The sequence below is a fragment of the Pleurodeles waltl genome, chromosome 2_1 (genome assembly GCF_031143425.1).
Source record: "Pleurodeles waltl isolate 20211129_DDA chromosome 2_1, aPleWal1.hap1.20221129, whole genome shotgun sequence".
Classification (NCBI taxonomy): Eukaryota; Metazoa; Chordata; class Amphibia; order Caudata; family Salamandridae; genus Pleurodeles; species Pleurodeles waltl.
This window is the reverse complement of record NC_090438.1, coordinates 116,552,504-116,566,535: the sequence shown is the minus strand read 5'-3', so window position 1 is coordinate 116,566,535 and position 14,032 is coordinate 116,552,504. Positions and strand designations below refer to the sequence as shown.

General features: G+C 46.0%; 1 protein-coding gene across 1 annotated transcript in view; it reads right to left on the bottom strand.

The window, feature by feature from the left end:
• The window catches only part of TRPC5 (transient receptor potential cation channel subfamily C member 5), a 961,283-nt gene that overhangs the window by 398,876 nt on the left and 548,375 nt on the right, over nucleotides 1-14,032 (bottom strand). Inside the window, exon 3 of the mRNA XM_069211163.1 lies at nucleotides 707-1,228. Coding sequence (XP_069067264.1) covers nucleotides 707-1,228 — 522 coding nt within the window. The remainder of the gene's footprint in view (nucleotides 1-706; nucleotides 1,229-14,032) is intronic.

Below are 14,032 nucleotides of genomic sequence, written 5' to 3'. Positions count from 1 at the left end.
GTACTTTAGTCTTATTTTGCAACCTGTGCATTTTCGAGCACTACTTTACCAGAGGAAGAACTGCCCTGCATCCATATTTCTCTAAAGGGACATTTACACACTGGTTCTCCTTTCCTTTTCCCTCCTTCTGGCAAATTTGTCCTGCTTTCTACAAAGCCAATCACTCTTTCCGTGCATTACTCAATTGAATTGTATATGCAGGTCGATGGACACTGGACCTGCATCTTCTTGAAAACACCAGTGATTACAGATATAGATGAAATCAGATGTAGGGAAACTAAACAGTTGGCAAAACTCAGTTTTTGAGATGTCTTCAGATAAACCAGACACAATAAAAAATCCACACTAGAAGAGTGGTTTTAAATCAAGCACACCAACAGCAGGTTGGACCGGCGATCCAGCACCTGGGCCTGAGTGGAATAGAGAACTAATGTGTAAAAGGGGGTTCAAAAGGTAGTGAAGATAAAAAAGGGGTACACTGCAAGATAGTAGAACTTGCTGAGATACTCAGACAGTTGTATATAAACCACACTAACTTCTTCATTCAACAAACCTTAGGATTAACCAAGCTCTAGAAGTACCAATAATTGGTTGGAATTCTCAATACTGGTGTCTGTAAATGCCTGAACATTGGCCACTACAACTGGATTACACATCCACCAACAGGGTACTTTAAAATAAGGATGAAGTGGTCGGCCAGTCTTACCTCCTTCTGGTGATACTTTATTGCTACTTTAAGCTTCGCCAAGTCATGGCATTTCTGAGGATCCAGTTCTTCACTTTGATCATCCCTGTGATTGAGAATGATCTCCAGTTCCCTGGAGCTTCGAGCCTGGTCCAAAAGGTCCTTGGCAAAGCGTTTGCACTGCTGAGACAGTTCCTCGTACTCCGCCTTGAACTCGTTCTCCACTTTGCTGAGTTCTTTAAGCTCCCACCCCAGCCGAAAGGCTGTCAGGATAGGGTCTTCGCTCGATAAGGCAATCAAGGACGGGCTGGCCAGTGCCTTGTAGATATTCAGCCTTGACCGCGAGTGCCTAAGACTGTCCACCTCGGAGCTGGAGACACATTCCACACAATTGCATCGGATTTGGTGTGGGCGTGGAATTGTTACCCGTCTTTGGACTAACAGTTTTATTATTTCATAGTTGTTGGTATGAGCTGCCAGCATTATTGGAGTGATGTCAGGGGTGAATTCAGAAAACTGGGTGTCCATCATTAATGTAGGCATCTGGAAAATAAACCAACAAGAGTCAGCTACAACAAGCAATATGGAGTTTACAGTCATAAATAAGATGCACAGCTCAATAGAATTTTTCTTTTTCCAATTCTTATTAAAATAAAATATTCTTCATTCTACATCAGTTTAAATGGAGACTAGTATTGGAAACGTACTATTGAGGACGTGACTAGCTCAGATACCTGCTCTGTATACAATAGAGAGAGAGTTGATCAAGTGATTTATGCGTTTGACATGGGGGGAAGGGTAACTGACAATGTAACATTATTGAGGTGTTGATTAGCATGCAAAGTTGCACCTGCCAGAGAAAGAAAGCACTTAATCCAAACACCTGTTAATAACTTCTATATTGACCCACCAGCAAAAAAATAATAACTAGTGAACCAATGCTACTACTACTACAATTACTACAAATAATAATAATCACAACCATAGTAAAAATAATAATAAGAATTATAAAAAAATACCTGGTTTCTATATTGCTCCTTACAGGGTAGTCTTTGCCATTTTTAAGTGCAGTAAATAAAAGATCAAATATGCACCAAAAGTATACTAAGATGTCACTTCGCCTGTGACATGTAATGATGCACATGCTTTGTGCCTCCTAGGGATTGCATGCAGGCATGTTTGCTTGCATCATAATAACTGGGGTCGCCAAACTACAGTGTAAGCGTTCCTCTTACTTGAGATTGGGAAGGTAATGTAAAGATCAGGGTTTCCTCAAAGGATTGTGTGAGATGTATTAATATCACGGTTGAAGCAGCACTCTTACATAGTCCGCTTGTCCTCAGTGTCTACATGGACAATTCATTATGGTGGGAAAGAAGCTAATTTCGTCACAATGACCTCTCAGTCCAAAAGACAAGGTATAACTGAAGGAGTTGATGCTTGGGTAGATAATGGGGACTGATGCAAACAGGAGAAGTTAGTGGAAAGATGCTGCCATGGAATGTGAATTATTTATACCTGCAGTAGTACCTGCCTGTGACCCTGATGAGTGCAAAGTGTAACACAGACACAATTCACATTTCTTCACACTCCTTGAATTGCTAAATGGTAGTAATCTGGGTTCGCATATGGCTATCTGCAATAAGAACTGCAGTTTCACAAGATTCAATGTTTAACAAATGAAGTACCATGACGTGTTTGTTAAGAAACCTAATTTTTTCCCACCGCAGTCTGCTTTGTTTCAATTGGATAGAATGAAAGAATGTGATCACCATGAGCCCAAAAATTGCAAAATACTTTTTGACTAAAAAAGCTCAACAATCTACTCAGAGGCTGTGGGTCTAGCGTGAGACTTGATTTAGAAGGTTAGCTACTGCTGTTCTCTTCGATCCAGCTGCCGCCTTCCGTACAGTCAATTATCAAACAGCACAGCATTGTCTTTGAGATACACTCAATAAAACAGCTTATCAATAGTTATCATACATCTTGCTTTAGCAGATCATTCCAGTTTTGACAATTCATTTTAGGAGTCAATCAATACCTATTAAGTTTTTCTGGAAAAAATACAACTACAGGTGGGTGTACCAATTACCTCTCCTAACCAACAAAGACCCCCACAGACTTGGTTCTACTGCACCCTAGTGCCATGAGACTACCACAAAGCCTTCTTTTCCCATTGATGGCCTTATCATTCATATCTCATTGTATCACATATAAAGGTTTCATGACTAAGAATTACTCTCAAATCAAGATAGGAAGGTATCCTTATCCAAAAGGCCCAACATCCTCAATCTTTTTATGCATGTCAGACCTCTGTGGTGCTCGGTAAGGTAAACAAGCACTGGGCCCCATAATTTATTAAACTTTTGTTACATACCAGCTTTGCGTGGCCTAAAAGCAATTATAACCTCTACAGTCACATACCAAATGACAGCATCTGGACCTTCTCCTAAACTGGTTGCTACCAACAATAAGGAAATAGTCTTCCATTTAATGGAGCCTAGTGGGTAATCCTTCAAGCCTGGTCTCTCAAGCACAATTACCTCAGTACATCTCTCTATATTTGTTCCAATTTTCAATTTATGTAGCTTGAAGAGCCCATCCAACAACGCGAAGAATCAAAAATGGCCTCATAAGATGAGTGTGATCATGCCCTTCCCACCATAGCCTCACCAGCAAACCTCAAACTTCCTTCTATCAATTATGTGTAGTTTAGCATGGGTATAGTGTCATCTATACAACACCTTATAAGTTTCCTGGGCATACCTAGCAAAGCTAAATTCTCTCTTATATCTCTCCCCAACCCAGTGCTTTGCATCCACAGTATTGCCTAACTCTGTATCCCATTGCAGTTAAAAGAGATATTTGCTTGTCAACTGCTGCAAATTAAGGAAGTGGAAAAATCTGGAGCCCACTTTTCTCATAGGTGTCGATGTACAAAGGAACTTATCAAATGGAGTGAATTCCTATGTGGCTGCTTTTCTGGCCTCAGATTATAGGTCCCAAAGACTAAGGGCCTCATTAAGATCTTGGCGAAGGGAATACTCGGTACCAAACGTGAGGGATATCCTGTCCGCCTTATTACGATCTCTGTTGGATATCATGGGATCGTAATAAACCAGACAGGATATCCGTCATGTTTATGACTGAGTATTCCCCTCCGCCAAGACCTAATTCAAACTCTTAGTTGCTAGTATTTTTATCTTTCAGATTTCGGTAGGTCAAACGTCTTCCATAAGGGATTTTGTCATTTACAGCTTCCTCCCGCTACCCAGTTCCTAAATTCACTCGTATCCAATCCTAGAGTAAAATATGCTTTGCCAAAGTGAGGACTAAACAGCGATGGATTAGAGGTCAGACATTTGTTTCTAGTCAAGCTGTCCCAGACTCTGAGGATGGAGCCAGTGACAGGGGCACTATACAATTTGTTGGCCTTTTGTGTTTTAGGAATAGACGGGACTTCAAGCAGGAAGTTTCCTGCAAGGTTTTGAATTATGAAGCATCATAACTTTTCAGTTTTCCCTGGCCACTATTCTATCAAATACCTCAATTGAGATACCTGATAGTAAAGTAAAAGGGTGCAGAATCCCACAGTACCTTTGGGAGGATCATCATCTTTAAAACTGCTAAACTTACCACCCTTAATATGATATGACAGCACCAGGATACTAGATTTGTTTTCATCCTATTGATCAATGATGCAGCAATATCCACATTGCATACTCGTAGGCTGGGGATCAGACTACTGCACTAGTGTGCACACCAGATTTAGACCAGAGGAAGGGAGTATGTGCTTGTAAGCCATTCAATAGTTAGTCCCTCACTATTGTTCGAGTCCCTCAGATTTGGCCAAGTTAATGTGAAAACCCTTTAGGGCTTGAAAGACCTTATGAGCTCCCACAAGGACTCCTCAGGCTCCATTAGATTAAGTATGATATCATCAGCAAACGCTGTTACCTTAATGGCGTCCTGGCCAAACCTGACTCCCCTAATGAACACACTATTCCTAATTTTCTGTAGTAATGGGTTCAGAACATGTACAAAAACAAGGGGGGACAAGAGGAAGTCCTGGCGAGTGTACATGTAAATTGTCACATCCTCTGGCAATTGCCTTCTTCGTTATTGTCAGTGTATTTGCAGCTCTGAGGGATATCAACTTGGGCTGCATGTATTAGTCAGATGAGTGCTTCATCCAGGCTAAAATTATTGTAAATATTTTCATGACAATATTGAGCAGTGATATGTGCCATTCAGAGGCACACTGCAAAGGATTTTGGTTTGGTTTAAGGATAAGGGAAAGGGTTGCTTCCTCCATCAAATGGATTACGTTTCCACCATTACAGCACTATTGAACAATTTAGTTAACACAATAAGTAGCTGAGGGGCAAAGAATTCATAGAAAGTGGCTGAGAAGCCTTCTGGTTCCAGGACCTTGGCTGGTTTCAATTGTTTGATTGTCTTAAAGATTTGTTCTTTGGCTTTCGGAGAGTCTAGTATGGACGTCTAAGATTCTTGGGTCTATGGAAGCCATATAGTCCTGCCTTGCCTGGATCTCTGTTGGTTCAGAGCTATACAGTGAATGTAAGCAGGAGCAGAGGTTTTTTTTATTCTCCTTCTCTGCATTTGAGAAGTGCCTATCTCATCTTGTATTCCTACTATGTTGCTGCGTGAATGATAAATGTGCAATTTGTTAGCCCTGAGTTAACTGCTTTTATTGCTCCCTCATAAAAGTGCATACCTAACCTAGCCAAAAACAATGTGCCTTGTCTACGTATTTTACCCCCTTCCAAGTTGTAAGCTGATGCCACAGCTTTTTGTAGGGGGTCACATTATGCAGCCATTCCATCTCCTATAACTCATGGGTAAGCTTATTGAATAGAGCCCTGTTGTCTACAAGGAAGTCACTTTCTTAATGAAGATGCCAGGTAGTACTGTCTTCAATGCATCCCATACTAATCTCCTCTTAATCTCTACTTCATCATTACTTATCATATAGCCTTTACTCTGCTAGCTCATACTATACGATTCTTAAGTAGGAATCATTCCGTTTCTAATTCCCTGTTCTCCTTGCCCCTCCCTGGGTAGACCAGTGAAAGGTGCGAGTGACCATACCATGGTCTAATAATGCTCATGGGCCCTGGTCAACCCTGTGTAATCTTTCTAGAATGCATTTATCTACCAGGAGAAGATCTAGTCTAGCAAATGTTTGAGAGCAGTCTAACCTTTATGGATGTCTATAGCGCCATGAATGTCTAACCATTTCTTCTCCTCTGCCGTAATTGGTCCCCCATTCATCTCTTGTGATCTGTCACTTAAAGATTAAAAGATTAAAATCCACCCTAAAATCAGTCTCCCAATGCAAAATTAGTTACTGCTTCTATTGCATATTGCCAGTGATTAGGTATGCAAAACAAAGCCACTAAGAGAGGATGGCCATATAATTTTCGATTGACAGCTACCTAAGGATCTATCCATTTAAATAGGCAACTCTCTAGAGGAGTCTAGGGGAGAATCTGGTGCTTATGACAATCCACATATTGACTGTCTTCCTCTTATATGATGAGTGGTGTTGTTGCAGGTAGAGCAATCTCTCCTGATCTTCCTGGAGGAGGTGTGTCTCCTGCAGTAAGCAGATGTCTACCCTAAAAGAGATAAGCTCTTGCAAAATACTCTGCCTCCTCTTTGGGTTTCTATGGTCCCTGTCATTCAGATGGTGAGTGCAAGTTCCATCTTGTTTCACTGCCCTATTGATGCTGCCCTGCTCTTCAAAGCTGTTACCCTCCCTCTCAATAAATAAGGCTCAATCAATGCTAAATGGTGCCATAAAGTGAGTGCCTATGTGCTCCCTTCCTGCCTCTTCACCAAGGATCTTTAACCACTAATAATCCACAATCATAACCAGCCAACAATAAACAGCCAACGTTCCCCATACCTTTGATGGGAGGAATCCAGAAAAAATAAGCAGTAAGTTCAAACAAGCCCCTCTGAAAGGGGAAGAGAGCCTAAAAGCCATGCACAATTTATCGCTGCCTAATCAGTCAGTGCCTCACTACTCCACGCACCTTCCAGGCAATGTATACTCACATTTTGACTTTTTTATGCTGTTCCTCAGCTGCTGGTGTTCTGGGACCCCCATCAAAATACTTTGTTGGGCTCATGTATCTACCTCTTTCTCGCTGCTCACTTTTGTAGGTGTCGGAGCACTTCCTCTTTGCTGCCTGTAGTTTCTCACAGGTAGGGCACTAAGTAGCATGTCATCATCCAACTATCTTCCATTTTTCATGCAGCCATTAGTACTCCCCTCACACCACAGCAATGACTTTGCCACACCCTTCATTTCCAGTCCATGGATCACCTGGGCTTCCTATAGTGAGCTGAAAGCCCTCTGTTCCCCTTCCCATTGGAAGAGCAGTCTGAAATTGGGACCTCATCTATATTTGAGTCCTTTGGATAACAAGAGGTTAGTGCTTATTTAAAGAGCATGCGCTTAGATGGAGTTACCAGCTAGAACTTGAACTAGCTAGACCTGTACTCAATTATGGGAGTTTGTTCTCCCATTCCGGCTTTGTTCATGATGCCTTTGTCTTGGAAAAAGTTACCCCCCCCCAAATAGGATACCTGGGGAAGGTCCATGCATAATGACAATTGAATTGCTCTGTGTGTCCTGTCTATCTTGATGGACTCCCCTCCAGGTCACTGCAGAACTGTGGTGAACAACCCTACACATGTTGACTGAGATCACACTCCTCTTCTTCAGGTGGAATTCCTTGTACACAGATGATGTTCCAATATGATTACTTTCCAAGTTTTCGCAATTAGCCTACGGGATAATGTCACAGCATTTGTGTGTGAAGTCTTTCACATTTGTTTACCTGTTAGTTCATAATCCCCTCCAAAGTGCTCACGTAATCACCCAGTTTGCACAGGTCTGTGAGAACCTCTTTTAGGCCCACTGCAAGTGCTTCTTAAATGCAATGGTCTCATCTTTGAGCTCATTGAATACCTGGAATTAGAACTCCTTAGTGATAGAGTCATCCATGCTATGCGTAGCCCCCTGGTGATATCCATTGTCTCTCTATCTAGGCCTTCAATTCCTGTAACTCTCCACCTCCAGTTATTTTGCTCATCCCTTGTTGCAGGATATCCTTAGCAGTTGCTTCCTTATCCCTTCCCCCAGTCATTTCAAGGGTCTCTCTAATGGTCAGGCCCACACTGGTATCCATTGATGCAATTTAGTAACTATGGCCCAGGAGACATTCGACCTTGCTGGCGCAGGCCTTGGATGGCCATTTGCTGGTGTCTGGTGTATACACAGTGCATGTCTTCAGAGAGTCAAGGGATGTGGGGAATGCACTCCTTGTTTGTTACCTCTGGGTTGCAAAGCCCATTAAGGTGACTGCCCTTGTGTTCTCCTTCTGTAGCCTCATGCAAAGTATCATCCTACATCAGGACTGACCCATTGAGGACTGAGCAGGCACATATTTCCCCTCCTGGAGTGCACTAGTCTTGTGCTGTTGGGGCTCTCCATGTTCACTATACCTTTTGTATACAAGGGGCCATCCTTTACTTTACCCTGATGTCTATCAAATGGAGCTTCCCAGCCATGCCTCCACTTTGTGCATTGGTGTGTGCCTATGCCCTGGGGGCAAATATTGTACCAAGCTTGGTGCCCGTTGCTTCCTTACCACGAGGAGGGAGGAGGGGTTCCCCAGCCAAACTGTCTTGGTAGACTTTCACAAGCTAGCCCTAAGGATCCTATCTTGGAATGTGTTGGCTTCCTCCTAAGGTTTCACAGCCATCAGGTCACTTCATCCACAACTCAAAGTCAAGAACACCTCAGACCAGTCTCCACAAGCGGTATACCTTACTGTATTCTTTCAAAACCAATGTAACCACTCTGCATATTGAAAGAGAAAGATGTAGTGCTGTTTGAGGTCAGAGTCATAGTTGGGAACTATCACAGTTGTCACACTCTCTACTTGACTGTGTCAAAATAAACAGATGTCACCACTCCTGTAGTTTGGGTCTCTACAAGACACATGGAGCCAGCTGGTTAATTTGTTGACTCTGGTAGTTTTAAACACATCAACAACCCACATGTTATCTACATGCCCTTTTGAAGAGGTCTGTAAAATTGTGTCATGGGATGGGCATGGCAAGCTTGATAATGGAATAGACTCATCTTTTTGAGACTCCTCTGAACCCTGTCACAAAGCAGTCTGCAGTGCCCCTGAGGAGACTGCTGCAGTGTGGGACCAATATGAGGATAGTCTGAGTCAGCAAGCGGATTATTCTCTCCTAATGGACCCTGAGGATGGAAGACCAATATGGCCGTGTATCACACTGTCAGCCTGGGCACACGAATAGTGCATGCCCGTCATAGTGAGTGATGCTGAAAGACACTGTAAGTGCCACTCAGAGTGAGTCACTGGATTGTTGTGACCTCTTCTCCTGAGACACTGTGGGGATGTTAAGGAAGCCTTCTGGCAGTGCCGCCTCATTTGGAAAGACATACCTATGAGACTCCTGCATCTCTGGTGACCAAAAGCACCCATTGCCTCAGATCATTCACATCAAATTTGAGGAACTCCCTTAGCATTAGCTGAAGGCATGTGTAGAGTGAGAGGTCTGCCAGTAATGAGGAAAGGCAAGTGAGCCTGATTCTCCTCACGGTGTGGAGACGTGATAGGGTGGCATTGAGTTCGCCTCTGCGGGTAAAGGCAATGTGAAGCAGTGGTACACCTTCATCAAAACCTTTTCATCCATCTAATCCCTTGTGACCTACTGAAACAAAAAGGAATCCATTGAACCTTACATTCACTATCACCAAACACTATCAGGAGCCGCCATCAGTGCACCTCTCATCCACCTCTCTGCTTTCCTCTCCTGGATTCTAAGAGCTTGGGGACAGAAACCGAGGGTGCATTCCTTGAACGAGCACAGGGTTTTGTGATAAGAAATGGGGCCCTTTTGAAACAGCACACCATGATGGAGAAGGATGAGAGGATCCTAGAACTGATGTAACAAACTGACTAGGTGGTGTAGGCTGGAAGAGCACAGATACAACAAACTCCTGGCCGATGACATTTCCTCATTTTTCAAAATAATATTTTTTTTAAATGTGTTTAAGTTAATTAATTGTATAACCTTTTGCATTCATGCATTTTTGTGTGAAACAAAACCTAATTTCACTGCTTCCTGACATCTAACAGCAGTGTACACCCAAAAAGGGTTGCTGCGGCATCATTTGAGTCGATGGTTTCCGGTGCAGAGCACCGGCACTTATTTTTGAGGGTTGGCACTTAGGGCCAGATGTAGCAAATTCCGGCATTGCGACTCGCAATTTGCGACTCGCAATGCCGGATGCAGGATGGTGTCCCTGACACCATCTGCAAGTCGCAAGGGGGTTGCAAAGGCCCACCTCATTAATATTAATGAGGCGGGTTGCAATTTGCGACCCCCTTGCGAGTCGCAGCACTCACAGGGATGGTGGCCTTCTGGAGACAGCAGACCACCATGTCTGTGACTGCTTTTTAAATAAAGCTGTTTTTTTTTTGTAATGCAGCCTGTTTTCCTTAAAGGAAAACGAGATGCATTATAAACGAAAAAATTAAACGTGTCAGTTTCATTTTTTCAGAGCAGGCAGTGGACCACTGCCTGCTCTGAAAAATTGTTTTCAGGGCTATTCACAGAGGGGAAGGGGTCCCATGGGGACCCTTTCCCTTTTGTGAATGGGTTACCACCAGTGTGACACTGGTGGTAACTGCGAATTGCTTTGCAACCGCTTTCGCGAAAGCAATTCTGCATCGCGATGCAACTCGCAAATAGGAAGGGGAACACCCCTGCCTATTTGCGACTCACATTCCGATTTTGCGAGTCGGTAACCAGGTTACCGACTCCCAATGAATGGGCATTGCGATGTGGCTTTTGTGCCTCGCAAACAGCGATTTTCGCTCTTTGCGAGGCGCAAAAGCCTTGCTACATCTGGCCCCTGGTTTTCTGCAACAGGCATTTACTGCGAGCAAAAGACACATATGGGAAAGGCGGAGAAGGCGAAAAACGAAAAAGCATCACAAAGGAAGAAAGCTGCAAGAGTGAGCTGAAGGGGCAGGGCGTGGCTGTAAATGGATTAAAGAGGCCCGAGATGGCTTTAGGATTACGTTGCCTCAGTATTATTGGCTTGCACACTTAAATGCAGTAGGCATGTACTTCAAAGGAGAGCTTTGGGCACCGGCACGTTTATATTTACAAATGAAGCACTGGGCATCACAGGAGAAACCAGTAACTTTCCAAGTTCTAGTGACCAGTGGTGGTTCCTCTTCAGGGACTTCAGGGCCCAGTCCTTCCACCTGTGATGTGCCACATAATGCTGTGAGCCTTTGCCCGCACTACTAATTATTTATTTAACCAGTGGTCATGAAAACACAACTTTCGGGTTTAATGAACATGGCCAGAGTGCAGGTCGGCCCACTCTGCCTCTTCTTCAAGCTCCGTATGACAGGATGAGGGGACGGAGGGGGAGGAGCCCCGATCTATCTACAGAATATGGTTTAAAGTCACAGCTCCTTGTAGGTGAATATCTGAATTGTGCATGTGAGGGGCGTAGTTCATCTAGGATCCCCTCACACAGGCACAATCCATTTTATGTAGCAGACATGCCTCAGACAGCACAGTGCATCTGCTAAACTGTTGCTGTCAGGGCACACATCAGTACATTCCTGGGGCTAATGCGGAGCCATGCAAAGCAGCAGGGGCAGGATCCTCGGCAGAGTGCCAGTGTCTGACATGGCTGAGCTTCCAGTCCCATCATGAAGCTGGGAGAAAGCTTGAGATGTGTCTTCCTCTCAGTCCTGGCCCGGCTGCTCTGTCTGGCACCTTGTTGGGAACCATGGCATGACTTACTGGTCTCAATGTCCAGCACTGGATTTTTGTTCTCCTGCTGCCATGGACCCTTTGAGCTGCCAGCAAAGGAGGAGTGGTAGGTGAAAAAATACAGTGTTGTTTCTCTGTGCATGTGTGAGGGAAACTATGGGGGTTATTCCAACTTTGGAGGAAGTGGTAATCCGTCCCAAAAGTGACGGTAAAGTGAAGGATATACCACCAGCCGTATTACGAGTCCATTATATCCTATGAAACTCGTAATACGGCTGGTGGTAAATCCGTCACATTTGGGACGGATTACCACCTCCTCCAAAGTTGGAATAACCCCCTATGTGTGAGTCATTGAGAGAAAATGAGATGGAGTGAAACTATGGTGGTCATTCTGACCCCGGCGGTAAAATGCACTTACCGCCGGTCAGAAGACCGCCATAACACCGCCGCGGCCGCGGAAACCCGCCACGGTCATTCTGACCCGCAGAAGGCAAACCTCCGAAAATCCGACAGCCACAACCGACCGCCAGACCAGCGGTCGGCGGAAAGGTGGAGGTGACAAAACCTCCACCGCCACGCCAACAGAAATACGCCCATGCCATTACGACCCACGAATCCACGCGGCGGTCATTCAAACGCGGTATTCCATTGGCGGGACACACCGCCGCGGTCAGAATACACACAAACGAACAAAACTCAGCCACATTGGACGATTTGAATCCCACACACCTGATACACATACACACACCACTCCCACACACACAATACAATATAAAACACACACCCACATCACCCACAAACCCCTACGCCAAAAAATTCTGAAAGAAGGCCAGAGCGAGACACCAGCATCCACAAACTAGCAGCCACAGCCACTCAACACCATCACCCAGACACTATCCACACACAAAACAACACACACCACCACACTCAACACACTTAACTACACATACTCCACCCCACACATCATACACACCACCCCATGGCACCCCAAAGACAACCCCGCTTCACAGACGAAGAACTCAGGGTCATGGTGGAGGAAATCGTTCGGGTAGAGCCCCAGCTGTTCGGCACACAGATACAATACACCAGCTTTGCCCGGAGGACGGAGCTATGGCAGAGGATTGTCGACAGGGTCAACGCTGTGGGACAGCACCCCAGAAATCGGGAAGACATCAGGAAGCGATGGAACGACCTACGGGGGAAGGTGCGTTCCATGGTATCCAGGCACAACATCGCCGTGCAGAAGACTGGCGGAGGACCCCCACCTCAACCCCCACAATTCACATCATGGGAGGAGGAAGTCTTGAACATCCTGCATCCTGACGGCCTCGCAGGAGTCGGCGGAGGAATGGATACTGGTAAGTTGAAGCTTCACTACTGCTTCCCCCCCACCTGCATGCCAAATCATACCCCAACCCTCACCCCCATCCTCGAACCCCACCCTCACCCCCACCCCCACCACCATCCTCACCCCCACCACCATCCTCACCCCCACCCCCAGCACACCTATTCCCCGCCAATGTCTCACCATCACAACCCACACATCCCAAAACCTAGGCCTGCATGCGTCCACTAAGCATGGACACCCATCACCAAAGCATGCCCAATGCATATACACATCCCCCCCACAAGCCACCCTCACCAAAGCCCCCACACACGAATGCCAGCACTTGGGGACACGAGAACCCATAGATACACCCATATGCCACACATTGAAACTATAACCATACCTCTATACCCCTGCAGGACCCGACCGTCAACATACCGCGGCGGAGGGGCCAGAATTCTCCACACCCCCCACCCAAGAGGCCGTCAGCGATGACAGCAGCTCTGTCGACCTGGACACCGATGACCAGCCCGGACCATCGGGGACCTCTGGACAGTCGGTTCCCCTCACACAGGCCCAGGCCACTACAGACCCAAACCCCTCTGGGAACACCAGCACAGCTCCCACCCAGCGGGCCCATGCCTCTGTCTCCAGGGCGCGTCAATCTGCGGTGTGTCTACCACTACAGGGCACCCAGGATAACCCACCACCCCAACAACAACAGGGACCTGGGGGCAGTGGTAGTGGGCACACCGGCCAGGAGGCAGAGGCCCAGGGAAACAGGGCAACTCGGAGGGCAGCTGTGCGACAGGGGGGGGACGGGCCCAGGGAACCCACTCTCCACGAGGTCCTCACCACCATCATGGGAGCATACAACCGCTCCCAGGAGACGATGGCGACGGTACTGGCCCGGTTCCAGGAGATCCAGGTACTGCAGGAGGAACACTATCGGGGGTACAGGGAGGACATCAGAGCCCTCAACACCACCCTGGTTACCATGGTAGGGCTGCTGCAGGACCTCGTCAACACCAGGGCGGACACTCAACAACACCCAAGGGCCCCTGCCACTAGCCTGGACCAAGAACAGCCAACCACCTCCGCCGGCGCTAGTGGACAGGAGGCCCCCGCACAGCAGCAGCCCACCAGAC